Raw genomic sequence first — 27,101 nt, 5'->3', positions numbered from 1 at the left:
ATGGAAACCATCTCCCCACATTTGAGCGTCTCACTAATCAAATCTCTCTCATCTCTGCTGGTAAGTGCATCCTCCCCTATTCAAGTGGACTTCCATCCCAGAGTATAGATCCACAGCCCAGGAATATTAATGGAAAGATTCCCTTTGAGCTCAGTGGCAGTTGGAGCAAGCCCCAGAAAACCAGCCATGGTGCCTCTAATAAAGATAGGTTAATAAAGGCATATAAAGGCAAGGGGCTTCCTCCAGAGCAATATTTGCCTCAGCCTGAGACAAACAACTGCTTGCTTTGCCCTCGAGTTCCTGTATGGTCAAGATATTTGGACTCTCTATGCGTCAGTTTCCTGTCTTGAAAATAGAGATCACAAACCTATTATAAGGGGAACCATGGAAGAATTGAGATAGAATGTATTTCTGTCACTAATATTCTCTATATGGAACACCTCTTGATCTTAAACCATGAGCTTAAAGCCAACATGTTGGGGATTGAACCAGGGACCTCCAGAACTAAAAGCATAAATGGTTAGAGTTGGAGCTAAGGTTATGTAGCTGGAGGCTGTAACAGATTCTCATCCCAAAGGCAGTCAGAAGATTTTATAAATTCTTGATGAGACAAGCTTTACAATCACTTTACCCGCTACTAAAGTGCAGCCATCTCTGGGGTGAAACATAGCAGCTGTTTAACAGCACAGAGCAACAGTACATAGCAATTTAGGCCAGGACATGAAGGATAATAACTTTCCAGCTGAAGTGCACAGGGAATTAGGTAAGCACAGTGCAATCCCTAAGAGGGAATTTAACCAGGATGCTGGGCACCAATTCTGGAATTTTCCTTGAGTTTTTAACATCCACAGCAGGAGGGACCTGGAGTCGATATCTCCCTGGCTTTCAGAGATTTTTAAAGCCAAATGGGCCCCCTGTGCTCACCTAATTCTTGATTTGAGTTAATTCTGAGCTCTCTTTCTGTCTCCAGGGGATGAAGAAGATGCCTATCGACAAGGCCGAGTGGGAAGGGTATTTTGATGAGAGTGGCCACCTGGTGAAATCTCGGGATTTTATTTCATCCAACATCCTGGACAGGGTGAGCAGGGTGTGCTCTTAAATGTGACAGTCAGCAGGGAGGGCTATGCAGGGTGGGCATCGTGTGCCCTGAGGCAGGGTCTCCAGCTGCAGCAAAGAAGCACTCAGGCTGGGCACAAAGGTGGCGTCAAAACTCCTGTATCCTCCCACAGTCCTGAGGCCATACTGGTGCCAGGCTGGACCCTTCCACCAGTGTAAGCGAGAGCAGTCTGCTGCCAATGCAATGCCCCTTCCACACACCTTTTCCCCAGGCCACAGCCTCTGCAGCTGGTGCAGGGAAGAATGATGTAGGAGCAGCTACACTGGCTCTGTGCCAGCCACACTTCTCCCTAGGCGAGGAGCATCCTCCAGGGGGAGGCATGAACCTGCTCCTTCACAAGGAAGGATCTGGTGTTATTTCAGCAATGCCAAACTCCATACAGGGATTAAGAGAAGATTAAGGCTCATTTCAGGACAGCTAAACCTCCGCTGGCCATCAGACTTTAGAAGTACCACATGCTGAGGTTGCTATGACGATTTGGAATCCAAGCATTTTTTAGAAGAAATGTCGTTGATCGTTTCAAGTTTGTGCATCACTAGACAAAAAAATCACTGTGAAAAATATTAATTTTTCACTGGCTTCCCAGTAAAACACAGGAATTCCTGGACCACTCCAATACAACCATTATGCTTATTTGGCTTTTGCATTTTGGAGTTTGTTTACAAATGACTCACTTTTGCCCAGTGAGAGAGAACATATTTTATCACAAAATAACCTGTTTTTTTTTTAAACCAGTAAAAATAGCTTTTAATTTTCATCAAAGCAGCCATGGAAACCTGAGCTGACTCCGGACAACCTGGCACCTTTTCAGAGAACTGTGACAATGTCCTAGTTCCCCTTCGGCTTTGCTAGTAGTGAGAAATCTTAGTGCTCAGCCTTAAATGCAGGTAGTTAGCTCTTGTGCTGGCTCCTGCAGGCACTATCTTCCCTTGCACAACTCCACTGATCTCGGTTAATTTGCACAAAATCTGATATCTGCATATTTTGCATTTTGTTCTCCTTGTGCCTGTGCTGCAAGATTTCACCTTGTGGCTCAAAAATCACCATTGCAGTGCTCTGAGCTTTGGCTATGCTGTGCCCAGAGAAGGGTTATGGCTAGGTCTGTCAAGTAATCACAGTTAACTCATGCAATTAACTCAAAAAAATTAATTGTGATTAAAAAAATTAATCGCAATTAATCACACTTAAATTTCAATTGGTATTCTATTTTTTGTATTAAATATTTTTGGATGTTTTTCTACATTTTCAAATATATTGATTTCTATTACAACACAGAATACAAAGAATACACTGCTCACTTTATATTATTATTTTTATTACAAATATTTGCACTGTAAAAATGATAAACAAAAGAAATAGTATTTTTAAATTCACCTCATAGAAGTACTGTAGTGCAATCTCTTTATTGTGAAAGTGTAATTTACAAATGTAGATTTTTTTGTTACATAACTGCACTCAAAAACAAAACAATGTAAAACTTCAGAGCCTAGTCCTACTCAGTCCTACTTCTTTTTCAGCCAGTCGCTAAGACAAACAAGTTTGTTTACATTTACAGGAGATAATGCTGCCTGCTTCTGATTTACAGTGTCACCTGAAAGTGAAAACAGGTGTTCGCATGGCACTTTTGCAACCAGTGTTGCAAGGTCTTTAATGCCAGATATGCTAAATATTCGTATGCCCCTTCATGCTTCAGCCACCATTCCAGAGGACATGAGTCCATGCCAAAGATGCTCGTTAAAAAAATAATGCATTAATTAAATTTGTGACTGAACTCCTTGGGGTATGTCTCCTGTTCTGTTTTACCTGCATTCTGCCATATATTTCATGTTATTGTAGTCTCGGATGATGACCCAGCATATGTTGATTTTAAGAACACTTTCACAGCAGATTTGACAAACTGCAAAGAAGGTTCCAATGTGAGATTTCTAAAAATAGCTACAGCACTCAACCCAAGGTTTAAGAATCTGAAGTGCCGTCCAAAATCTGAGAGGGACAAGGTGTGGAGCATGCTTTCAGAAGAGTTAAAAGAGCAACACTCCAATGCACAGGGCCGGCTCCAGGCACCAGCGCAGCAAGCAGGTGCTTGGGGCGGCCAACGGAAAGGGATGGCACATCCGGTTCTTCGGCGGTAATTCGGCAGCGGGTCCCTCAGTCTCTCTCGGAGGGAAGGACCTGCCACCGAATTGCCGCTGAAGAATGAAGCAGCGGCGGTTGAGCTGCCGCCAAAGTGCCACCGATCGCGGCTTTTTTTTTTTTTCCACCGCTTGGGGCGGCAAAAACGCTGGAGCCGGCCCTACCAATGCAGAAACTACAGAACCCAAACCACCAAAAATGAAAATCAGCCTTCTGACATCTGACTCAGATGATGAAAATGAATATGTGTCGGTCCGCTCTGCTTTGGATCATTATCAAGCAGAACCTGTCATCAGCATGGACACATGTCCTCTGGAATGGAGGGACATATGAATCTTTAGGGCATCTGGCACGTAAATATCACAACAGTGCCATGTGAATGCCTATTCTTACTTTCAGGTGACATTGGAAACAAAAAGCAGGCAGCATTATCTCCTGCAAATTGTAGCAAAACTTCTTTGTCTGAGCGATTGGCTGAAGTAGGACTGAGTGGACTTGTAGGCTCTAAAGTTTTACATTGTTTTATTTTTGAATGCAATTATTTTTTGTACATAATTCTACATTTTTTAAGTTCAACTTTCATGATAAAGAGATTGCACTACCATACTTGTATTAAGTGAATTGAAAAATACTATTTCTTTTATTTTTACAGTGCAAATATTTGTAATAAAAAATAAATATAAAGTGAGCATTGTACAAATTCAAATTTTTTGCTAAAACTCTGTTTTCATCAAAAAGCTGTTTTCCATCCAAAAAACGTTTTGACCCAAAAATGGTGACCATCTCACTTTATGGCCAAACACCAAGACATGAGGACTAAGGAAATATTCAGAGGTTTGAGGCCGCAGAACTTTCCCTGGGAAATGGGTGCCCCACTGCCCTTTGTGCCAATAAACCCCCCCTGTATTCACTTTGCCATCCCTTTCAGGGTCTGGATCCAGCAGTGAGATCAGAGGCATGGAAGTTTCTCACTGGCTACTACTCCTGGAGGAGTTCGCATGACGAGAGGCTGACTGTTGACAGTATGAGGAGGTATGGATCTATCTGTTTGCAGTGTCCTTCTATATCGGGCTCCAGAAGGTACACAGGTGAAGCCGATGGTTTCACAGGCATCCCTGAAGATTTGATGATGATGATGATGATGATGATGCAGATTATGGTAGAATCTGTGAACCCCGGCCAAGGATCAAGGCCCCATTGTGCTGGGAGCTCTGCAGACAGGAAGCAAAGAAGAGAGCTCACAGTCCACATGTCAGAGAGGGCACTACAAGGAGACGAGACAGACACTCCAGGGTGAATGAGTTGGGAGAAAGAGATATCACAATTGAGCAGAAACCCATCTGTCCCAGCTTGCCACTTGCCAACCCAGTGCACCCTGATGAAGGCTAAGCATCATGGGTGGGTTCCACGGAGGGATTTAACAGGGTAAGGTGGTGGCTTTGCAGATACTGATGGGCCACGCTTATGTCATCTTTGAATGCGGTAAAATAGATTTAATTAAAACAGGTTCTTAATCTGGTGACAAAAGTCAGGACCCTCATTGTCCACAGGTACCAGCCCCAATGGTGTGATCCCACAGCAACTGTGCTGAGCTTCTCTTTTGGTTTCTTCCCTTCCAGCCTCAGGGCTGCTCCAACTTACACTCTGTTTCCCATGGGCCTCCTATGGTCCTTGGAAAACAGACCAGCTGTAGTACCGAGCATTCGAACTATGTCCCTGAGCCACCCGCTATGCTATGACCTGGCACAGCCCCTATGCCAGCTTTGCACTGGCTGAGGAGGGAATGTTCTGAGACCCCTTTCTATCCCCTTGAAGCTGAGTGGTACAGAATGGCCTTAGCATAAATGAGATGTAGGTTCTAGCCGTTTTAATAACAGGCTCAGTGGCTCCATTACAGTTGCATGGTGGATTTTGCACCTTTCCATGCACTCAGGACCATTACTTTGTAGAGGTCAGACATGGTGTCACGGACTCACAAACGGACTCACAGATCGTGCCCACTTAGCCCCGTGCGGTCCATGGGGGGTGCCCCTTTTAGTGAGACAGCCCTTCTCGGGGGTCCACTCTCTCTCGGGGTCAGGCCCCTCCACCTCCTGGATCCGCACCTCTCTGAGCCTTAGCACGTCTGTCTCTGCCGTGGGCTCCCTCAGGGAGTCTACTCACTCTGGACCCCCGGGGCCTTCACCCCCGAAGGGGTTGATGCAACCCTGTTCTCTAGACTGGAGTGACTCTCAGCCAGCATGAAACAGGAGGGTTTATTGATAGTTGAACACAGCACAGGAAACTCTCTGACCCTCAGGCCTGGCCTCCCTTAGCACAGCACATCCCAGTCTCCCTGCATCCAGGTGGGCTCTGCCTGCTTCCCCTCTCCAGCCCCGAGCCCCCCTGCTCGCAGCTGGGCATCTGAGATCCCCAGCCCCAGGCCCCGCCTCTGTCCATTGTCTTCTCTCCAGGTATACAGGGTCGTAAACCGGGGCCTCCACTCCTGCTTCTCTCCTCTGGCTGGAACCGGCTGGTTCTGTCACTGGGTCCTCACTCTGCAGCCCATTGTCCTCCCACTGGCCAGAACCGGCTGCGTCTCCTCAGCTGGGCCTCTGGGTCACCAGGTCGCCAGGTCACCGGTCGCTGGGGTATCCATCCTCCCGGCCATTGGCTGGGTCCCCATGTCCTCTCTCCAGTCCTCTGCAAAACACACTCACCTCACCTCGTTAAACCAGTAACACCCAGGGAAACTGAGTCCCACCCCCTCTGCATGCAAACCATTGAAACTCCACAGAAAACAAGAAAAACCCCCACTTCGTCACACATGGACTGGGTGGAAACAGGTGCAGCAACTGTGCCTCAGTGGGAATGTGAACATATCTGAGGTCAAGCCTTAGGGGTCAGATCCTGCAGCAGTCTGTCCCTGAAATCCCTACTGACATCACAAGTTGCTCCCCAGATGACCTCCAGCTGTCAGCTTCTTTGCATCACAGTTTGTTTCCAGAATCCTCTGGTCATTAGCACTTGCCTTGGAAGAGACCAGAGGGAAAAGCCTAAATGTGCAAGCAGAGTGTAGGGCTAAAGTGTTGCTATTGCTCCATGGAACTGCAGGTGAGCTCTGCCAAGGGAAACGAGGGTGAGGAGGGAGTTATTACCCATGGCAGAAGAATAACAATAAAAGAGTGGAAGAGACACCTGGATTTCCACGCTGTGACTGGGTCAGCAATAGCAGGGAGCAAACCCAGGACCTCTGCTGCACATGTGACCAGCCACGAGTGGGGTGGACAGAGTGCCATTCTGAAAGGGTGGGGGCAGTTACCATTGAAGATGGCTCCCCAGCAGGAGATGTGATTAGAAGAAGGTGGGGAGGGGCTAGTGGCTTGTCTTCCTATGGTGACCCGGTCTAACACCCCTGCATGCTGCAGTTACCTTTAGAATTTCTATTTTGATACATTTTCTGGAGCCTTCCCTTTTCCCTGCCAAACTGTAACTGCTACATGGAGAACCCTGGCCTTCCACCCAGGTTACTAGGGTGCACGCCAGAGCACCTAAGAACTTCACAGTGACGGCTGGGAGAGAGTCCAGCAGCCACTTTGTTATCAGTGTAATAGTAAATATTTATATAGTGCTATCACCCCTTTGTACTGGGTGCTGTACAAATGTAGAAGAGAGACAGTTCCTGACCTGCAGTCTACAATCTAAAAGACTGACTTTCAGGACACTATTCTGCTAGATACCAGCTGAGCATAAGGCCCCAGATCTTCCTGCTCCTAAAACACAGTCTTTTAGCTCTTGAGCTAATGGAGAATCTCTATCAGTTGTTAGCAGTATAGGACTTAGGATGTGTAAACTATGCATTCTGTCCTCTTGTGGTGGCTAGGTCAGCTGGAGATTGATGAGCCTTCCACAGCAGTGTCTAGAAGAGACAGCTCTTTTAGCTCAGAATTTAGGGCTCATATATTAAGATCCAGAGGTCCCGCATTCAATCTTCACTGCCAATGACCCACACAATGCTGTCCAACTTCACATTGGTAATGCTGACAGGTTTGCAGAGGGTAGTGGTGCGCACACACATGCCAGTTCGTTGCAATATTAGCTAGACAACCAAAATTAAAATCTTGGTAAAATTATTAATTTTTCACAACCTAGTTGCAAAACTGGGGACAATTTCTAAATAAAACAGATCAACTGCCTCTTTCCTACCCCCCTGATTTCCTTCATTTACTGTGAATCTTCATTCATCAGGTTCTGATGGTGCAAAACTCTTACCAATCCCTTATGACGTTATGCTCAATTCTTGCAGCGTATTCTCAATAGCTACCTCCCACATTCTTTCAGGAAAAGTTACGAGGCCTTGTGCAACATGTATGACAAGATCCAACCGTTACTGGAGACAGAGCACAGGGACTTCATGCAGGTCCGCAGCTTCATCAGTAAGTTGTCACAGGGGTTGAATTGGGTGTTTCCAGGGGTAGAGGAGCAGGGGGAGAGCAGATAGATGAGTCAATGTGATTTGCCGGGTCGCTAGCCCCTTGTCACATGGATCTCCCTAAGCTCCAGTGATCACCCTTCACTGGAGATTCTGACTCAAATGGCTCAAGACTGTGATCTGTTTGCCTTTCAGAAGTTTAAGGACACCTGTAGTTTGATTTCATTCTTTCACAAGCCTTACTCAGGAGAGATCAGCTTAGCTTGACATGTGATCATTTTCCATCTCGTCTGTTAAGCAGTATTAGACGTAACTTTATCTGGAGGCAGACCTCCAGGTGCAGTCAGGAATATTATTGTTATGATTCACTAGGTATAACTGTTGTTTCTGTGTCATTAATGATTTGGACCACCGCCCTGACACTGTTCGAGGGGGCACTGTACTGCCAGAAGCACTGCCTTTCAAATGAGATGTAAAACCAAGGTCCTGATCACTGCTAGTCATTAACAGTCCCATGATGCTATTGGGAAGAGAAGGAGTGTTAACCCTGGTGTCCTGGCCAAATTCCAACTCAAGTAATTACGTTGCTGCTTACCTAAACTCCCCCCCTGCAGTTCCACTTTGTGATATTCTTCTAGTCCTGAACTGTAGTATTTGATTGCTTGAGCTAATGAATTCCACATCTTTGCCTGGAGCCATCAGCATTTCAGAGATGGGTCAAGTGACCCAGGGAGAGAAAGTTATATAAAGAAAGATACTAGATAGAGATGTAGTAAGAGAGAGACTAGGAGTCTGGAAATCCCCTCGGGGTCAATTGCTTGTGGATGAAAGGAACTACAAAAGTGATTAGCATTATTATATTCAGATTCCCATTTAGTCTTCTCCCAGTTGTACAACAAAAGGAATATTAAACGATACTGCAAACTTAATGTTACACTGATTTGTAACTTGCATAAATCAATCAGCTGAGACAGGAAAGAGCCTTAACACCGAGGTAGGACTGGGTGGATACTTTAGAAGCAATTGATTCTCCATCCTGGCGGAGAGCCTTAGAAAAATCAGAGTCATAGAAATGCATTGGCAGGAACGAGAGGTCATCTAGTGCAGCCCCCTACACTGACCAGGTAAGGACCAAGTAAACCTAGACCATCCCCAGATTTTTGTCCAACCTGTTCTTAAAACCTCCAATGACAGGGATTCCACAACCTCCCTTAGAAGCCTGTTCCAGAGCTTAACTCCCCTTACAGTTAGAAAGGTTTTCCTAATATCTAACCTAAATCTTCCTTGCTGCAGATTAAGCCCATTGCTCTTGTCATGGAGAACAATTGATCCCCATCCTCTTTACAACAACCCTTAACATCTTTGCACAATGTTATTAGGTCCTCCTCAGCCTTCTTTTCTCAAGACTAAACATGACCAGGGTTTTTTTAACCTTTCCTCAGAAGTCAGGTTTTCAAAACCTTTTATCGTTTTTGTTGCTCTCCTGTGGACTCTTGCCAGTTTATTCACATCTTTCCTAAAGTTTGGTGAGCAGAGGCTTCACCAGTGCTGAGCAGATCGGGACAGTTACCTCCCATGTCTTATATACAACACTCCTGTTAATACATCCCAGAATGATATGAGCCTTTTTCACAAGTGCATCATACTATTGACTCACATTCCATTTGTGATCCACTATAACCCCCAGACCCTTTTCAGCAGTACTACCACCTAGACAATTATTCCCCTTGTATAGTTATGCATTTGATTTTTCCTTCCTAAGTGAAGTAGTTTGCACTTGTCTTTATTGAATTTCACCTTGTTTATTTCAGACCAATAATCTAATTTGTCAAGGTAGTTTTGAATTCTAATCCTTTCTCCATGGTACTTGCAATCTCTCCCAGCTTTGCGTCATCTGCAGATTTTATAAGCATACTTTCTGTGACCGGCTGGGTCACAGAAACCCCCTTGGGACTGCCACCTGATGTGCTGGGACTACCTCTGAGCCCGTTTTCCCTGCCAGCTTGGGACTTCAGTACCCTGTCTTGTTGAGCCAGACATGCTAGCCTGCTGCAAACACAGAGCCACATCTGAACCATGTCTCCCAAAAGCTGCAGGCTTAACTGAAAACAGCTTAAGAAGTGCTCCTGTCTCTAGCACCCAGATACTCATTTCCCAATGGGATCCAAACCCCAAATAAATCCATTTTATTCTGTATAAAGCTTATACAGGGTAAACTCATAAATTGTCCACCCTCTATAACACTGATAGAGAGATATGCACAGCTGTTTGCTCCCCCAGGTATTAATACTTGCTCTGGGTTAATTAATAAGCAAAACGTGATTTTATTAAATATAAAAAGTAGGATTTAAGTGGTTCCAAGTAATAACAGACAGAACAAAGTAAATCACCAATAAAAATAAAACAAAAACATGTAAGTCTAAGCCTAATACAGTAGGAAACTAAATGCAGGTAAATCTCACCCTCAGAGATGTTCCAATAAACTTCTTTCACAGACTAGACTCCTTCCTAGTTTGGGTTCAGCAATCACTCACACCCCCGTTGTTACTGTCTTTTGTTCCAGTTTCTTTCAGGCATCTCTTTGGGGTGGAGAGGCTATCTTCTGAGCCAGCTGAAGACAAAATGGAGGGGTTTCTAGGGCCTTATATAGTCTTTCTCTGTGTAACCTCACAGCCGCAAGACGGGGTCTCTAACCACCTGGGCAAGTCACATGTCTATGAATGATTCAGCTTTTTGCAGGCTGACGCCATTGTTTACATGTTAGTTTGAACATTCCCAGGAAAGCTCAGATGTGGATTGGCATCTCCCAAAGTCCACTGTTAGTTAAGTATTCCCAATTACTTGAATAGCCCCTTCACACTATGTTGACTAAATCTGCCTTATGTGCTTCCTACAGCAAACACTTTAAATACAAGCATACAGCCAATGCTCATAACTTCAGATATAAAAATGATACATGCATACAAATAGTATGAATATATTCAGTAGATCATAACCTTTGCAAAGATATGTTACATGGTATATCTAGCATAAAACATATTTCAGTTATGTCATATTTACACTCATAAGCATATTTCTATAAAGCGTTATGGAGTGCAACGTCACACTCTCCACTCCATAATCCAAGTCATTAATGAACATATTGAATAATATCAAACCCAGGACTGTGGGACTCCACTAGATACGCCCTCCCAATTCAACAGCAAAGCATTGATAACTGTCATGCATTCAGCAGAATGTGTTTTTATCACCTTGACTCCAACTGAGTGTAAAGGAAATCACATTTTGCCTCTATGTAAACAGATATGCACTTAAACAGTGGATACCAACAATTGTCTCCTCCAAGTTCAGTCGTGGTTCCAGTGCAGCTCCCTTGTTCAACTTGGCTTAGAGAAAGTTGTGTTTCCCAACATTCCAAGGTCATACTTTGCCACTCCCCTTGGGCCACTTGCACCCAATCAGAAAGACCCACAGCCAGTAATTCTGGATGCAGAACACTGATTTAAAGTAACACACATTATCTGCCATTTGGTGAGTTATTAGCAGCTGTAGAAGTGTAGTTTAGCAGTAGCTGGTGCTGCCACATCCAGGTACTTGAACAATGTATTCTTCCCTCAGCAGTACATTTTGAGATTTGGATTTCACCTAGCAAAGAGTTTGCCTATTTGAGCAGAATTTCTCTTCTCTTTATTTCTTGCTACTAAGGGGTTATAAGCCCATAGAGGTACATGCAGTACCGCAGCCTACTGAAATCCAACATTCACATTCAAGATGTAGCACTGCCAGCATGCTGGGACTGATTGTGGACCTAGAATACCCTGCCACCTATCAGCAGCTTTGAGATTCTGAGCTCAGAGCCCTTTCATACTGCTCACCTCACCACAGCTGTTTTACCACAACATCCATTCTGTCTATCATAGGCATTTCTAATATACCCATCCCCGGGGTCTCTGCACAGGCCAGTCACATACAGTAAGAGCATTGCAGGGGCCAGATTCTGCACTGTATTAATTTTCCACTCAGTGCAGTATGGAGGGGGAGCTGGTTATGGCTCCCTTATTCTCTACCCAATCCTGGCGCACGATAAAGCACTCCAGGCTAGCATCAGTCTTTCAAAGACTGTCAGCCAGCTGATGATAGCCAGAGCATAATGTGATCTGGACACATCCCCTCCCCTTCCCTCCCTGAGCATGCCCCTGTCTGCCTTTGATATGCCCTCTGAACCAGAGCCAGAAGGAGAGGGTGGACCAGAAGCCAGCTGTGCCAGCTGTATGCCCACTGAAGACTCCCTCCAGCCAGGGAAATCCTCAGCAGTGGAGATTGGGCCAGATCCCACACCCGGATCAGTGCAAAGGGAACAGAGCCAGGCAAAGAACCTGTCTCAGTATGTCCAGTCATAATATCACATGCATTTCCTTGGATAGTTCTGCAGCTAGCAAACAAGTAGGAAATAAGGAATCTGTAAGCTCCCCTTCACCTCAGGAGGGCTGCATGATCTGAGCCAGCGATGCAGTCTGCTCCAGGCACCCTGCCCCATAAGGGAAACATGGCTGTTTCTCCCACAACAGACTCAGACCTGCAGAGACTGTACCTCCGAGATGCACAAGGCTACGCCATAGTGGACAAGAAACAGCTGGAGAAGATCCTTCTGCTAAGTTACGTATGCAACATGGAGGCTGGTGAGTGCTGGGGCAGCGGCACACCTGGGCATCGGCAAAGGATCCTTATCATGTCTCTGAGGCTTACAGTGATCATACGTCCCGTTTTGGCTGGGACAGTCCCTTTTTTAAGCCCTGTCCCGGCCATCCCAACTTTTTTTCCAAAAGGTGGGCATTTGTCCTGTTTCCTCTTGCTGACTTGATCAGTTGGCAAGAGCAAAATGGTCAAATGCCCTCTTTTGTCACAAAAGTGGGGTACGGTGCTGAGGGGGCAAGTGGAGATATCAGCCCCCTGCAGGGGGGAGGCAGGGCTGGGGGGAGGAAGCAGGTTCCAGAATTCCAGCATGTGTGGCCCCCCCGTAGGGTTCCAGCAACAGGCAACAGCCTCCTGCGGGGACTACGCTCCCTCCCGCCCCCCGGTCAGGGTTCCAGGGATGGACATGGCATGGGGGAGGAGGGGGGCAGGGTTCCAGGAACTGGCAATAGCATGGGGGGGGGGGCTCTGGTGAACCACTGAGGGTGTCCCATTTTCTCTTTGGGAAATATGGTCACCCTACTGAAGTTCATTTCTGAAAGAGGGATGTGCAGGTGCTTTCCACTGAGTGAGATGGCAGAACAGGCGAGGGGTATGCAGAATGGCAGGGGGAAAACCACATGTAGAAGAATAGGAGGTGGTGATTGGGCCAGGGAAATCATGGGCAGTGGGGTGACTGGGAAACAGTGAGGGATCATGGGAAGTGGGGTGAGTAGGGGGCTGGGTGGTAGTGAAAGGGACATGTTTGTATCACTTTCAGGTTTCCTATTCAAGTATGGCCAAAATGCCTCCTCTCCCAAACCAAATGGTGACATGCCAGCCATGCCACAGAATGCACTCCTGGAACATGCCCAGACACTACAGTGATGGGCACATTACAAGGACCTGGTAAAACAGAACACAGTTAAACCCTCCCCCAACCCTGCCTGTGCGGTCCCTGCCCCCCAGTGACCAACTAAGCTCCCACAATCTGCGTTCTGTGCAAGGGCAAATCCCCCAGGATGTTAGGGAACTGTGCATTGTGCACTCATGCAGACTGTCTCACAAAGAGGCCAAGGCTCACGTGGGTCACTGGAACTGAATTCCCCTGTCCCCATTAGTGGTGACCCCTCCCAGTCAGAGCTGCGACCCAGGGTGGAGTAGGGGAGGGGCTAGCAATGGCACTGCCCAAGCTATGGATAAACAAAGGACTTTGATCTCCACTACTGCCCATGTGACTCTTCCACAGGGCAGTGAGCCCCTGGGTTAGACCCTGTAACCTGCACCCCATGCCTGTGCTTCATTCCCTTCTGATCTGTTCATTTCTGGAATTTGTTGCCCCTCCCTCACTTAAGAGGGTGGGGACTTTCATTGTCTTGGTGAGCTCCACCCACAAATCCCTGTTATCGAGTGGGAGGAGAGCTTCCATGAGCATATTAACCTAATCCCCAGGGACATGCTGTTTCGTAGCATGTTTCTGGATTGCTGCAGTAGTTTGTTTGCACATATGTCTATCTGTACACGTGGGTGTGTGTCTGTATGTTCTCTCTCCTGGCAGAGTACCAGCAGGGGTTCCACGAGATGCTCCTGCTATTCCAGTTGCTGGTGGAGAAGGAACATGAGGTCTACTGGCTGTTTCAATTTTTCCTCCAGAAAACAGTAGGTCAGAGAGTTTGTAGGGCCCTAGCTTTGTGCCCTCACTGAGCCATCCAGTTGACCAGCCTGCAGCAATGCTTCCTGGAGGCAATCTGCCTGACCTGACCATCCACACCCAGCTGTGGCAGACACCCCAGAGAGAAGAGGGCCAGTCTTCCCCCTCCTGGTTTGCAAGCCCACCCTCTCATCCCCAGTAATAAGTCACCCAACTCAACTTTTCCTCCCAGCCACCCTGCACCACCCCCTGTATGACAAATGGCGTGACTTGACCCATGTCCCACCTACCAAGCCACCCTGAGCCAGCCCTACAGGAGATGCCCAAGCTGCTGGTGGAAGCTGGATAGTTGGGGAGGTAGTTGCAACATCAGAAGACCTTGAACAGCAATTTGGCAAAACATCCCCATTATTCAGAATGAAGGGTGGGAGAGAATCAACTGTTTCCTAGCTCCTACTAACCCAATAGGCCAAACTTACCAGAACTGAAGCAAAGAGGCTCCTGGGTTTTGTAGACTGGCACCTTGTTGGATAAAGTCAGCCCAGGAAAGCGGCAAACAAATATCCAGTAAGACGCTGTCCTCACCATGACTTCCCACCATGCTTCTCAGGGCATTGCACCTCTCCAAGTTGGCAAGCCAAAGGCGACGCCCCCTGGCTGTCTCAGAAAGACAGACCATCTTGGACACCATGCAAGCCAGGTGTCTATGAGCACCATGCAAGCAGAGGTTATATCTAATGTATGTTTAACTTTAGACATAGTAGTGCATGCTTACGGAAACAGAGAAACATAAGCAACAGTGTGCCCGGAGTTTGTGTCTAATGACTGGTTCACCAGAGGGTAACATCCTACTGCTGCTACCAGCTACTGGGAGTGTACCTTTTGCTTAAGCAGTAGCAATCTATACTACAATTCAGGAGGTCCCAGGTTGAAACAGAGTTGGTGACTCATGCAGGGGTAGTGTAAACCCTGGCCAGATCCATTCCTGGGGTAAGGCCAATGGAATTATGGGAAGGATGAATTTGGCTTCATGGATTTAACAGGAGGTTGTAGCCAAGCTGGGCCATCTGTTCTCTTCCTGTCCTCCAAGCCTTCCTGAATTGTCTTCCAGGAGCACAGTTGTGTCGTGAACATTGGGGTCGGGAAAAATCTGATAATGCTGAAAGCCGTGATTGCATTTATGGATCCCATCTTTGCAAAGCACTTGGGTAAGTCCTGCTACTCTCCTTCTCTACCCAGAGAACCACAAAGCAAATGCTACTGGAGCTCAGGTGGTGTAATTTCCAGGTGCTGGAAGCAAAATAAAAGGAACCATTTGCACAGGTTTCGCCTAGTTCTGCCACATCTCATGTGCATGGAGGCTGAGGCCCTGAGCAGAGGTTCCACATCCTGGATTTCCTGGCATTGGAGCAGGAATCTCAACCCTCCCCCATCCACTTTTCCTGTCTTTCACTACCACAATCTTGTGAATTTCACAAGGATGGGTAGAGGGAGTGGTCCTCTCGCATTTCATAGAATCACGGAGCTGTGAGGATGGAAGGGACCATGCAAAGTCATCAAGTCCAGCACCCTGTGCTGTGGCAGGACCAAGTAAACCAAGACCATCCCTGACAGGAATTTCTCTTTTAAGGCTCCTTTCCTGCATTGAGCTGTCCTTTCCTTAGACTAGAAAGGCCAGACCTGGCTTCTTCTACTGATGTCACCTTGGTGGAAAATCCAAGCTCTTCCTTCCCCTCCAGGTCCTACACTATACCTCCATGCCACTTCCAGGGACATTACATGGGTTTAAATAGGAGGCTTGAGAATGACTGGGGTTGCCAATACATCCCAGTTTCCATGGGACAGTTCCAATATTGACTCACATTCTACATGTCATGGGGATGGGTCGTCAGAGTCTCGGCATTTTTTGGGGCCTGTGTAATTTCCTCTTGTTATGACATAGCATGGAGTTGCCATGACAATGCCTTGACGTTGCACAGCAATGTAACAGCATCCCATTCTGTGACAATGTCACTACATGCTGATGCTGCATTGCCTGATGACAATGAGAGCTGGCAACATGGTGATGCAATGTCGAGGCGTTGCAACAGTATGTTTGCTCTGGAGAACCAACTTTTAAAGGTGGCAACCCAACATGTAGTGCAGCAAACAAAGCAACTGAGAAGAGTGCCCTAGTGTGAGACTCTCTGACTTATACATGCACAAGCTGGATGGTAAGGTGTGTCTCAGTCCCTGACCTGAGTTTACGTTTCTCATCCTCCAGAAGGGAAGAGCAGAGTTGTGCAGTCACTGTTCCCCTGGTTTTGCCTCTTCTTCCAGCAAGTCTTCAAATCCTTTGATGATGTCTGGAGACTGTGGGAGGTGAGAGCTTTCTGCCATTCTCTGGCTTTCTTGGAGCCTGGAGGCATGATGGATACCTGGCATTTGTGACTTTCCTTTTCCCCTACAGAGGGCAAAGATTCTCAGCCAGAGAAGCTGCCTGAGTGACTTGCCAGAGTGGATGTGACTCCAGGGCAATGAACTAATCACCCCTTGCATCATTTCTGTGATTGAGGACTGATGACATGGCCCACTCCAGAGTGGGACTAGAAACTAAGGCTGGTCACAAATGGCCTATAGAAACTGTGGACTTTGACTTTGGAGTCCTGGGTTCTATTTTAGGCTTTTTCACTAGCCTGCTCGGTGACCTTGGGTAAATCACAGCCCCGCCCTGTGCCTCAGTTTTCCCATCTTTAAAATGGGGTAAGGATATTGCCCTCGTTTGTAAAGCACTTTGAGACATGCTGATGAAAAGCACTTAGATAAGATCTAGGAATGATGATGGTGATTTTTGAGACTGGGAGAATAAGGCAGCTCAATTACAGCTTCCATGAGGCATTGGCAGCAGCATTTCCAAATTGAAATATTTTGGGTTTTGGTTGAAAAGATTCAGTTTTTGCCCACGATCAGATCCGCAATCTGCTAGCCGACTTTTACCTGTATCTGCATCCACACCCACAGCAGCAAACTATCTCACAAGGGCTAGTGATGGGAGGGAGGGGCAGGGGGGGGCAGGGTCTTGCAGGGAAGAGGCAGCGCGATGGTGGTGACTGGGGATAAGGAGTAGTGTGGGGGTGAGGTCCTGAGGAGAAGGGTAGGGTTGCCAGGCATCTGGTTTTCAGCCGGAACGCACGGTCAAAAAGGGACCCTGGTGGCTCTGGTCAGCACTGCTGACCAGGCCACTAAAAGTCCGGTCGGCAGCACAGTGGGGCTAAGGCAGGCTCCCTGCCTGCCCGGCGCCGCGCTGCTCCCGGAAGTGACTGGCATTTTCCTGTGGCCCCTAGGTGCAGGTGTAATCAGGGAAGCTCTGTGCGCTGCCCCAGGGAACTGTGGCCAATGGGAGCTGCGGGGGGCAGTGCCTGTGGGGGCGGACAGTGCACACCGGGCAGAGCCACCTGGCCACCCCTGCACCTAAGAGCCAGACATGCCTGATGCTTCTGGGAGCAGCAAAGGAGCCAGGGCAGGCAAGGAGCCTGCCTTAGCCCTGCTGTACCACTGACCAGGAGCTGCCTCAGGTAAGCGTCGCCTGGCTGGAGCCTGCACCCCGAATCCCCTACCCCAGGTTGGAACCCCATCCTGCACCTTAACTCCTTCCCAGACCCCACACCCCCACCTGCACCCCAACCCCCATTCCCAGGTCAGAACACCCTCCTGCACCCAAATACCCTCCCAGATACCCTAACCCCCTGCTCCAGCCCTGAGCCCCCTCTTGGAGCCTGCACCCCACAGAGTGGGGGGAGAGTGAGTGATGGAGGGAGGGGGGCTGGAGGGAAGGGGGCCGGGACCTCAGAGAAGGGGCAGGGTAGGGGCGGGGCCTTGGGGAAGGGGCATGGCAAGGAAGTTCATTTTTGTGAAATTAGAAAGTTGGCAATCCTAAAAAGGGGCGGTGCAGAGGGGGTGGCTGGGGGGAAGGGGTGGCGCATCATGTGCTGCTCCCCAGGGGCTTGTGAGCGATGGCACACAGCAGCAGCAGTGGGTGTTGCATCACAGCGGGGTGGAGGGGTGGGGCGCTGGAGCCCCACCCACTCCAATCCCTATGGCCGTGGGCGGGCCCTGCAGCCCAGAAGCGCGGCCAGAGCTGCCGGGCTGGGCCATGGTGGGGATGCTGGCGCTACCTGAGGAGCCCAAGCTGCTGGACAGGAAGTGTCGCAGCGAGCGGGTGCTGGGCAATCCTGACTCCAACCTGCCGCTCAGCCCCAGGCACTGGCTACTGCCACCAGCCTGAGCGTGCCACGCCCCACAGGCTGCCTGAGTCAGACACTGCGGGCCAGGCACCACTGGTGAGTAGAGCCCTGCACGATTGTATTTGCATCCATTCCACTATCTGCGGAGATGAAGTGAATGTCTGCAGAGTTGCAGGGCTGTACAGCGAGGTTCAGATATTTTGAGTGAGCTTCTGAATCTGTGAGACTTTCTTGTGGTTTGCCCACTGGCAGTCTTCACTCATGTAATTCCCCTCAGCTTGAAAGATGACAACATCTAGTGCTCTTCATCAATAGCTCTTAAAGCTGCTCACAAATGAGGCAAGGATCATTACCTTAAATGGGGAAACTGAAGCACAGAGACTTGTCCAAGTCTCACCACAGGTTAGCCAGGGTTAGTATCCAGATCTCCTGAGTTCTAGCCCAGTGCTCTACACACTGGACAATGCTGCCTCATTGTAAATCAGCAGTTACTGATTTCACCAGCTGAGAATTTGCCTACCGCCTTTACCCCAGTAGCTATCCAAAGCCCTGTGTGTGTGTCCAAGTTCCAAGGCTAAGGGAGGATTGCTGCAGCAACAGGATTCTTGCCCCACCAAACCAAACCACTCACTTAGTGTTCTCATTTCCCGGCCCTTTCCCCGGTGGTTTTCATATCTCAATTGGTATTTGCACACAGCTCTCTCTCCATGCTCGCCCTTCTTGCTGAGGTCTCAGGGCTGTGCCATGGAAGGGGAAATTCTCTCTGGGATGGGGAAGATGGTGTCTGAACACCCTGTGCAGACAATGCTGGAAGTGAGATTATTTGGCCAAGTGAGTCTCCAAAAAGATATCAAAAGCTATTTTGCCCTTGGGCAAAACCTAGAATCAGTTCACCCAGCAGCAAATGCAGCTCGGACCATGTGGATGAGTTCATTGAAAGATGAACGACCAATATTGGTTTATGGTTAATTTGCACTTGCTTAATATAGTGGAGTCTGTATGGACCCAGGAAGTCAGGGGGCTCTGTGCTGTTGCAGGTGCCATGTTTTGGCTGAGATGTCAAGCCAAGGGCCTAGGCACTTGTTTTTGATAAAGAGCCCCTACTACGTATTTTGCAAGAGGAGTAGCAGGGGGTTGGACTAGATGACCTCTTGAGGTCCCTTCCAACCCTGATATTCTATGATTCTATGATTAGCTCCAGTGTTGTCAGCCAAGATCAGGGCCCTATTTTGCTAGGCGCTGTACATAGAGCAGGAGACGGTACCTACCCCCTAAGAACATATCCTCTAAATTGATCCCTGCTTTACACTCAGGTAGGAAGCTAAGGTCCAAGAGGATAAGGGAATCTGTGGCAGAGGTGGGAATTGAAGCCAACTCTTCTCAGTTGCATTCATTTGCCTAAACCATGAGCCCAACCCTCCCTAAAATTGCTCCTGTAATTTCATGTGCATCAACTGTTTCTCCATTTCCCCTAAAAAAACAACAAGGAGTCTGGTGGCACCTTAAAGACTAACAGATTTATTTGGGCATAAGCTTTTGTGGGTAAAAACCTCACTTCTTATTTCCCCTATTTGTGTAGTGTGCTGCATGCTCTGAAATAGCTGCCTTGTTCCACCACACAGGTGGTTGCATTTGAATGGCAGATGACTCAGTGGTCTCAAAGATATAGTCTATGAAAAGCTTTGGGATCCTCCAGCATAAAAGGCACTATAGGCTGCTAGTTCCTCATGTTTGGTTCCTGAAACAAAAGGTTCAGATTCTGCTGGGTTTGGGTGGAGCATGGGAATCACCTCTGATGTTTTTCACTGATTCTGGCCCATGGTCTGTTTCTTCCAAGGTATTCCTGATGGGGATGCCCTGCAGAAATTTCCAAGTGATCGTGGCTTACACTATGCTGCAGAGTGTCAGAGACCAAATCCTCCGTGAAAATATGGGTGGAGATGACATTTTAATGGTGAGCCAGCCAGCAGGGAGCCTGGTGTGTAACACAGCTCCCCGCCCCCCAGGAAATCAATAGATGAGGGGGGAATGGGATGCACTGCATCACCCCTCTAGGAGAGGGGTTCAATTCCAGCCCTTCTCAATAGCAATAGAGGGTTGTTGCCATCAGGCTGCTGTTTGGTGCCCTGAGTGAGATAAGTTGATGGGTCTCAGGCCACGTCCCAGTGGACAGCTACATCACCTGACATATCTTTCTGCTTGGTATGGATCGGCTCCTGTACAAGGGTTTGCCGGGGCTCGACCCTCTCCGGGGCGGCGGGGAGCCACACCGGTTCACTATACACTGGTGCTTGGGTACTTCGTCTGGCTGCAGGGTCTCCCTCGGCAGCCCTTGCGGTCCTGGAAGACACAGTAAGCCCGACCCTGGCTCAGGGCGGGGCACCAATGCTACGTCAGGGGCTCAGGCCCTCAGTCAGGGCTGAGCAACAATAGTAGGCCCAAGCCTCAAAAGGCCTGGGAGATGGGGAGACTGCCACCCACGGGTTGGGTGGCAGGGGGGACGCAGGCCCTCCCACTCCACTGCGTCCCAGCCCGGGGCCCTAGCAGTGGCAGAAGACCCGCTGCTGTCAGTGGGGATCCTGGCCACAACACACTGACATAGGCTCTGGCAGTGCTGCAGCCAGACTCGGGTCGGCTGTCCCCGGGCTACTTCCACACTCCCCCTCGGGGCCTACCTGGGTCCTGGTGTCAGCCTCTAGGGGATCCAGGATCATGGGTTTGTCAGGCCAGGGATTGATTGACAGGTCCGGCAGCTCCTCTGGATAGCGGGCACAAGGCAGACCTGGCCAGTCCTGGGCTGCGGGGTCTTCCCAGCCACAAGCTAGGCTGGAGACGTCTGGTCTCTCCAGCAGCTGGGGCCTAACTGAGCTGTGAGGGCGAGCTTTTATACTTCTGGGTCGCCGCCTGACCCTCTGAGGGGCGGGCTCAGAACTCCCTAGCTCTGCCCACTCTGGCCTCTGGATGGGCTCTTCCCCCTCCGGGGAGGTGGGGAGCCACATGGCCTCAGTACAGCCCCCTTGTTGGCAGAGGCCAAACAATGAATGTGAGTGAAAGGACACACTCACTCGCTGAGGTGGGCCTCCCCACTCAGGGATAGGACATATTGGTAGGGAACACTGAGGGAAGCATGCACTTCCACAGCATGAGCTCTGCCTGTCCTGGTTGCCATTCTCCAAAGTAGTCAAGTGGCACTTTTCTCAAATGTGAGTTCAGTGTTTTTAGTGGACATTAGCCCAAATATGAACACAGGATCCTAAACCCCCTGAGCTTTGGGGATATTCAAACCAGGAGCCAGATCCAAAATCTACAACTTGGTCCTTTCCTGATATGCAGAACTTGAAGGAAGCTTGGCATCAGATCTGATTCCTAGCCTGACCTTTGTGAAGAGGTCCCATTTCAATTTTTCAAGCTATAATCTCTGAGAATAGATGGGGAAGGACAAAGGGGCAATTTTCAAGTCAAAAAAGGGAATTAAGAATCTAGATCCCTGGTTCCTACCTAATGCAGCAAATTCATTCTTCAAGAGGATTTATGAGGAAAGATTTATTATAGGTAGAGCTAGTAGTGCTGCCTGGAGTTAAAGTTCTCCAACACTTTCTTTTATATGGCCATGTTTACACTTGCTCAGACGTTTGCCAAACTGTAACTATTCTGGCTGAAATTTCCCATGCTAGGTGTCAGCCTCAGGCTGATTATTTTTGGAAAGTTTCAGCAAAAGCAATTCAAGACATTTCTGATAACAAGATTAGGGAAAGATACGTTGTTTTGCCCATGTTAAAAATTCTCACAACCATTTTTGGAAGCTCTCCCCTCCTCTCCCCTCCTGCTTTGGGACTAGGACTTGAAATCTGGTGGGGGAGAGGGGCAGGGAGCTCCTACTAAAAGAGGCAGGGGTCCTGTGGAAAAGATAGTATGCAATCATATAATTAAAGACTGTATCATAATGCATACACGCAAGGGGAGCCCAATTAAAGGTGCCCAGAAACCTTAATTCTGGCCCATCCTAATGTTTGAGTACTTGACTTTGCAGTCTTCGTGGTCTTTTAATGTAGGTTTGCATGTGTAATATAGGATAGGTTCCCTGAAGGAAGTGTGGGGGAGGGACAGGAGTGATGGCTGAGTTCAGTATTTAAAGATTTGAAATACCAATAAAGGAAAAGGCTTGTTTGGATGATCAAAAGAGGAATAAATAGGAGTAATCATCAGATAAAAGCCAGTAATGGAAAACGTCTGAGCGACTCTCCTGACAGTTAGATCCGTGAGACTGTGGAGTAGCCTCCTATGGGAAATAGTAGGTATTCCAACACCTAATAGCTCTTTCCTGCCTCTCATTTCTAAGATTCCCTGATATAACCTTTTCATGATTGCCACTTCTCTTGACCTCCCTCTAGTTTTGCATTTGGCACCCCTAAAATTTGCAGATGGTCTAAAAGATGAAGTGATTCAGTTCAGCACCCATGAACATGGATGGTTATCTAAACCTCCTCCAGACTGTCCTGAACTCATTGTCTCTCCAAGCATCTTCAGTGACCGGCATGTCCTGTTGAATGTGCATTACTTTTTATTAATATTACAGTAGGACCACTAGAGATTGGGGTCCTGTTGTGCTAGGCACAATAAGAGACACTCCCTGCCCAACAATCTAAACAGGCAAAGATGAAACAGATGGACAGGGACTTGCCCAAGATCACCCCACAGTCAATGGCAGAGCCCCAGGTTTTTCATACAAAAATCCTTAGTTTTAAAGGGCCAGTTTTCACTGGACATTCGGTGGGAAGGTTTCTCGGGTCCAGGATGGGATTTCTGGTCAAAACTACAGGGAGCAAATGACCCAATTCAGACCAATCAATAGCCTAGTGATCAGAGCACTCACTTGGGACACTTACGGTCACATTCCTGCTCCCAATCCAGCAGAGCAGGGACTGAAACTGCAGTCTGTCACATCCCAGGGGAATAGCCCCTGGACTATTCTGGGGTGGGGCTCTGTCTCTCTGGTTCATCCTGATGCGGGATGAGATTTTTTTTTAATTTCAAAATTTTTCACAGGACAGGAAAACTGTTTCCTACTCAGCTCTACTCCTTAGGCCTTAGCCTCCATGGGACCAGGTCACCTCTCTCCATCGTAGAATGCGCCAAAGATCTGCAGAGCAGAGTGGAGAGGAGACTGCTGTATATCGTATCAGAACAGAATCTCTCATGAGATTCCCAAACCCTGTCAGGGATGATCTAGGTTTACTTGGTACTGTCTTAATGCAGGGGGTTGGACTAGATGTCCCCTCAAGGTCCCTTTCAGCACTGCATTGCTATGATTGTAATCCCTGGTGGGAAGTAGAAGGAGGGGATGAAATAAAGAATGGGAAATGTGAGAATAAAAAAGTGAAGCAAATGTCAAAAATGCATAGTGTTCAGACTTGGATGAAGATACAGGTAGCTCCTGGGAGCTGAGTCACCCAGTCCTAGCTACCACATCAGATACCCCTTGCCCTGGTTAGAACATTCAGCAGGCAGGAGAGCCAGGTTTTGAGCAGTGGCAGGGTTGGGGGGTGATGGTGCCAGCTTCGGTGATACCTATTGGCTTGAAAAGGCACTCCACATACAGCTAACGGCCACTGGGGGAGCAGCCTCCTGCCCCCTATTTTCTCCACCCTGGTTGGTGGTGTCTCTGGTCTTCTTTCCTCCCGTAGGTCTGCGGGAACATCATAGACCTGGATGCAGATGAGCTGATCTCCAAAGCCTGCTCAATGTACAAACTGCTCATGGAACACAAGGACAAGGTAACGGACAGAGACTTGTGCTGCCGGAATGGGAGGGCTGGGAGAATCATCTCATCAGTGTCTCACCCAGCCCCTTTTCTCCACAGGTCCCAGATGAGCTGAAGGAGTTCTTCCTTCAGGGAGATCCATAGAAACAGAAGGGTTAGCAATAAATGTGTGTGACCCAGAGTGGGCATCAGAGTCTGGCCCTGGCTGCTGCGCCACCCTGGCAATATAAACAGACTAAGTAATGCCCCCCGTCCCCGGGGGATCTATCAGTTTGGGGGTGGGGCAGGACTGACATAGGTAACTGCTGCTGGAGAGGAAAGGGCTGCAGCTGGAGCTCACTGGCAGCTGGAAGGAAGCCCCAGCAGGGGCTGCTCTGTTGTACACCCAGAGGGCCACCAGCCCTAGACCAGCTCCGAATCCTGGAGGTGCGAGAATGGCATAAAGCCGCCATAGTAATCCCTGGGGCTCCTGGGGCCATGCCCACCCCTTAGTATGTGAGCCCATGTGGCATCAGGCAGAATTGAACCTGCAGTTCACTGTGTCTCTCAGGCCCTGAGCCAAAGCCCCCTGGCATGAAGAGGACTTCCATTGGCTGCAGCAGGCTGTGGCTCTGTGCTGTGTGAATGCCCCAGCTGAGCAGACAGCTTGTGGCACTAGAAGGCAACTAAGGTTCGATTCTACTAGCCCCAGGTGCTGTTAGTAACCCAGGCAAACCAGGTGGTGGGCACCTCTATTAGAGCCCTGCCCCTTGCCCTGAACCCGACGGGACCTGACTATGCGTCAGCTCCAGTCAGGGGAAAATAGCTGGACCTTCTTGGTCTCGGGTCAGCATGGCAGCCCACTGCGGAGACAGCATGACAAGGTGTGGCGGGATACTCAGGACAGTGAGGTGGTGGCTGGCAGGAGCAGGGCACTCAGCCAACAGTGTACATGGCTGCTGCCACTGACTAACCCAACGCACAGGAGGAGCAGAGATGTCCCAGGGCACAAGGCAGTGGCAATGCTGACTCAGATTCAGGGGGAAGGATCAGGGTCAGGTTGGGTGGACTTGGGTCCGGTTTGGATCTGGATTGGGCCTATAAATTAGACCCAAGTAGCCCAATAACTTCTATTGGGTAAATAGGCAACTTGTAACCTTGCAAGGGTCTCTTCAAGGACCAGGGCTTTCCAGCCCCCCAATCCCATTTCTTCCGCCTGTTTGGGCAGCTTTCCTTCACCCTGGGGTACCAACAGTGGGATCCTGTGCTGCTTGCACTGGGTTCCCAGCAGGACGCAGCAGCTTTTCTGGGTGTGCAGCCTTCTCCCAGCTGGGCACAAAATCCTAGCCAAGCTCCCTGCTGTAGCGCCCGGGAAGGGAGGGGGCTGGTAGCTTCCCCTACACAGATCTGCCAATGCACTTTCATGCAGAGCACTGCTGCCTCCAGATCATAGAAGATTAGGGTTGGAAGAAACCTCGGAGGTCATCTAATCCAACCCCATGCTCGAAGCAGGACCAACCCCAACTAAATCATCCCAGCCAGGGCTTTGTCAAGCAGGGCTTTAAAAACCTCTAAGGATGGAGATTCCATCACCTCCCTAGGTGTAACCCATTCTAGTGCTTCACCACCCTCCTAGTGAAATAGTTTTTCCTAATATCCAACCTAGATCTCCCCCACTGCAACTTGAGACCATTGCTCCTTGTTCTGTCATCTGCCAGCACTGAGAACAGCCTAGCTCCATTCTCTTTGGAACCCCCCTTCAGGTAGCTGAAGGCTGCTATCAAATCCCCCCGTCACTCTTCTCTTCTGCAGACTAAATAACCCCAGTTCCCTCAGCTTCTCCTCATAAGTCATGTGCCACAGCCCCCTGATCATTTTCGTTGCCCTCTGCTGGACTCTCTCCAATTTTTCAGATAGTCTGATCTTGTGCAGCACCCCTCCCCCGCTGTTCTTCCAGGATTGGGCCCCCACAGCTCTGCCAGTGCACCTGAGTCCTGCCCAGTGGCCCACTCTTGCTACTGTGGTTCTGAGCCTCTGCTGAACTACAGCAGTGCTCCTGGTAAGCCCTGGGACCAAGCACTGGATGCACCAATCCTGCCCCCTGCCAAACTAGTCTACATACAGGCTTTGTTCTGCCTCAGCTTCCCCTCCTCCAGCTCTGCTACTACTTCTCAGTCACGGCCTGCCCTCCAACACCCACTGCTAGAGGTACCCCCACAGCCCATGGTAGGCAATGGAAAGACTCTGGTTGACTTCAGTGGGCTCTGGATCAGGCAATTAGTCCAGTGCCAGGATTCTCAGACCATTCCATCGGTTCTGATCGTACTTGTCGGGGCCCATTTTGACTAGAGTGAATCCTAGTCCCCCAGGGCAGCACTAGTATGCTGAGGGGGCGGGGGGGAAGGAACCTAGGTACATAAACCCATGGTTCTGCCTAACGCCCACTCACATTTGGCTGGGAATCTTAACGCATGTCAAAGCTGGTTCTGATCTGCCCATGTCACGTTAATATCCAGCCTGCTGCAGCCGCTTTATTGAGAATCACCCGTGTTCATTTAAGGGGTTGAGGGGAAGCCAAGAGCGCCCTGCAGAGCTTCCACTTTCTGCAGCCATTCCGACCCCACCGCTCTGCTCTCTTTGCCTTGCTGCTTTGCATGCCGTGGGGAGAGCAGATGGCAGGTTCTCTGGTGCCTCGCTGTACCAACAAAATAAACAAAGACCGGGAAGAAACACTGTAACTGCAATGGAGCAGGGCTGCCCAGTGATCTGCAGCATGTTCCAAGTGACATGCCAGGCACCTGCGCCCTGCAGGAGACACACCTCAGAAGTGACAGGGATGGACAGGAGATGCTGCTGGAGTGACTCAGGATGTTGGAAAGCCACTAGAGCCCCAGCCAGGTGGCACGGCAGATCGATCCTGCCAAATGGGCTTGGTCACCTTCCCCTGGCATCCATCCCGCAAGGTGCTTGGGTGGCTTAATGGGAGGCCTGGGGGTGCTGAAGTCAGTAGTGGTAAGGCTTGTGTAAGGCTGGGTCGTCACATGCAGGGATTGAACCCATGAGCTGTGCATTGAAAGAGTACGAGCCTCCACCCTCTGAGCAAAAGAGCCAGCTATGGTAGGGCAGGGGCAGACTCATAAACATATATAGATGGT

At 49.0% G+C, this 27,101-nt stretch overlaps 1 protein-coding gene across 1 annotated transcript; it reads left to right on the top strand.

Moving 5' to 3' along the window:
• On the top strand, positions 1–24,134 carry TBC1D21 (TBC1 domain family member 21). The gene is made up of 11 exons (XM_034783720.1): positions 1–60; positions 971–1,078; positions 4,179–4,282; positions 7,571–7,665; positions 12,230–12,340; positions 13,891–13,991; positions 15,095–15,191; positions 16,247–16,344; positions 20,044–20,160; positions 23,891–23,980; positions 24,067–24,134. Exons 1-11 carry the CDS (start codon positions 1–3, stop codon positions 24,109–24,111), a joined length of 1,026 nt encoding a protein of 341 aa, XP_034639611.1. The 3' UTR covers positions 24,112–24,134.
• The last annotated feature ends 2,967 nt before the right edge of the window (positions 24,135–27,101 follow it).

Source organism: Trachemys scripta, chromosome 10, assembly GCF_013100865.1.
Source record: "Trachemys scripta elegans isolate TJP31775 chromosome 10, CAS_Tse_1.0, whole genome shotgun sequence".
Taxonomy (NCBI): Eukaryota; Metazoa; Chordata; order Testudines; family Emydidae; genus Trachemys; species Trachemys scripta.
The sequence above is the reverse complement of the archived record's forward strand: the minus strand, read 5'-3'. Positions and strand labels throughout refer to the sequence as shown.

Coding starts and splice junctions, on each gene's coding strand:
- TBC1D21 (XM_034783720.1), top strand. CDS start 1: ATGGAAACCATCTCCCCACATTTGAGCGTCTCACTAATCAAATCTCTC. Junction 1,079..4,178: donor CATCCAACATCCTGGACAGG/GTGAGCAGGGTG, acceptor CATCCCTTTCAG/GGTCTGGATCCAGCAGTGAG. Junction 4,283..7,570: donor ACTGTTGACAGTATGAGGAG/GTATGGATCTAT, acceptor ACATTCTTTCAG/GAAAAGTTACGAGGCCTTGT.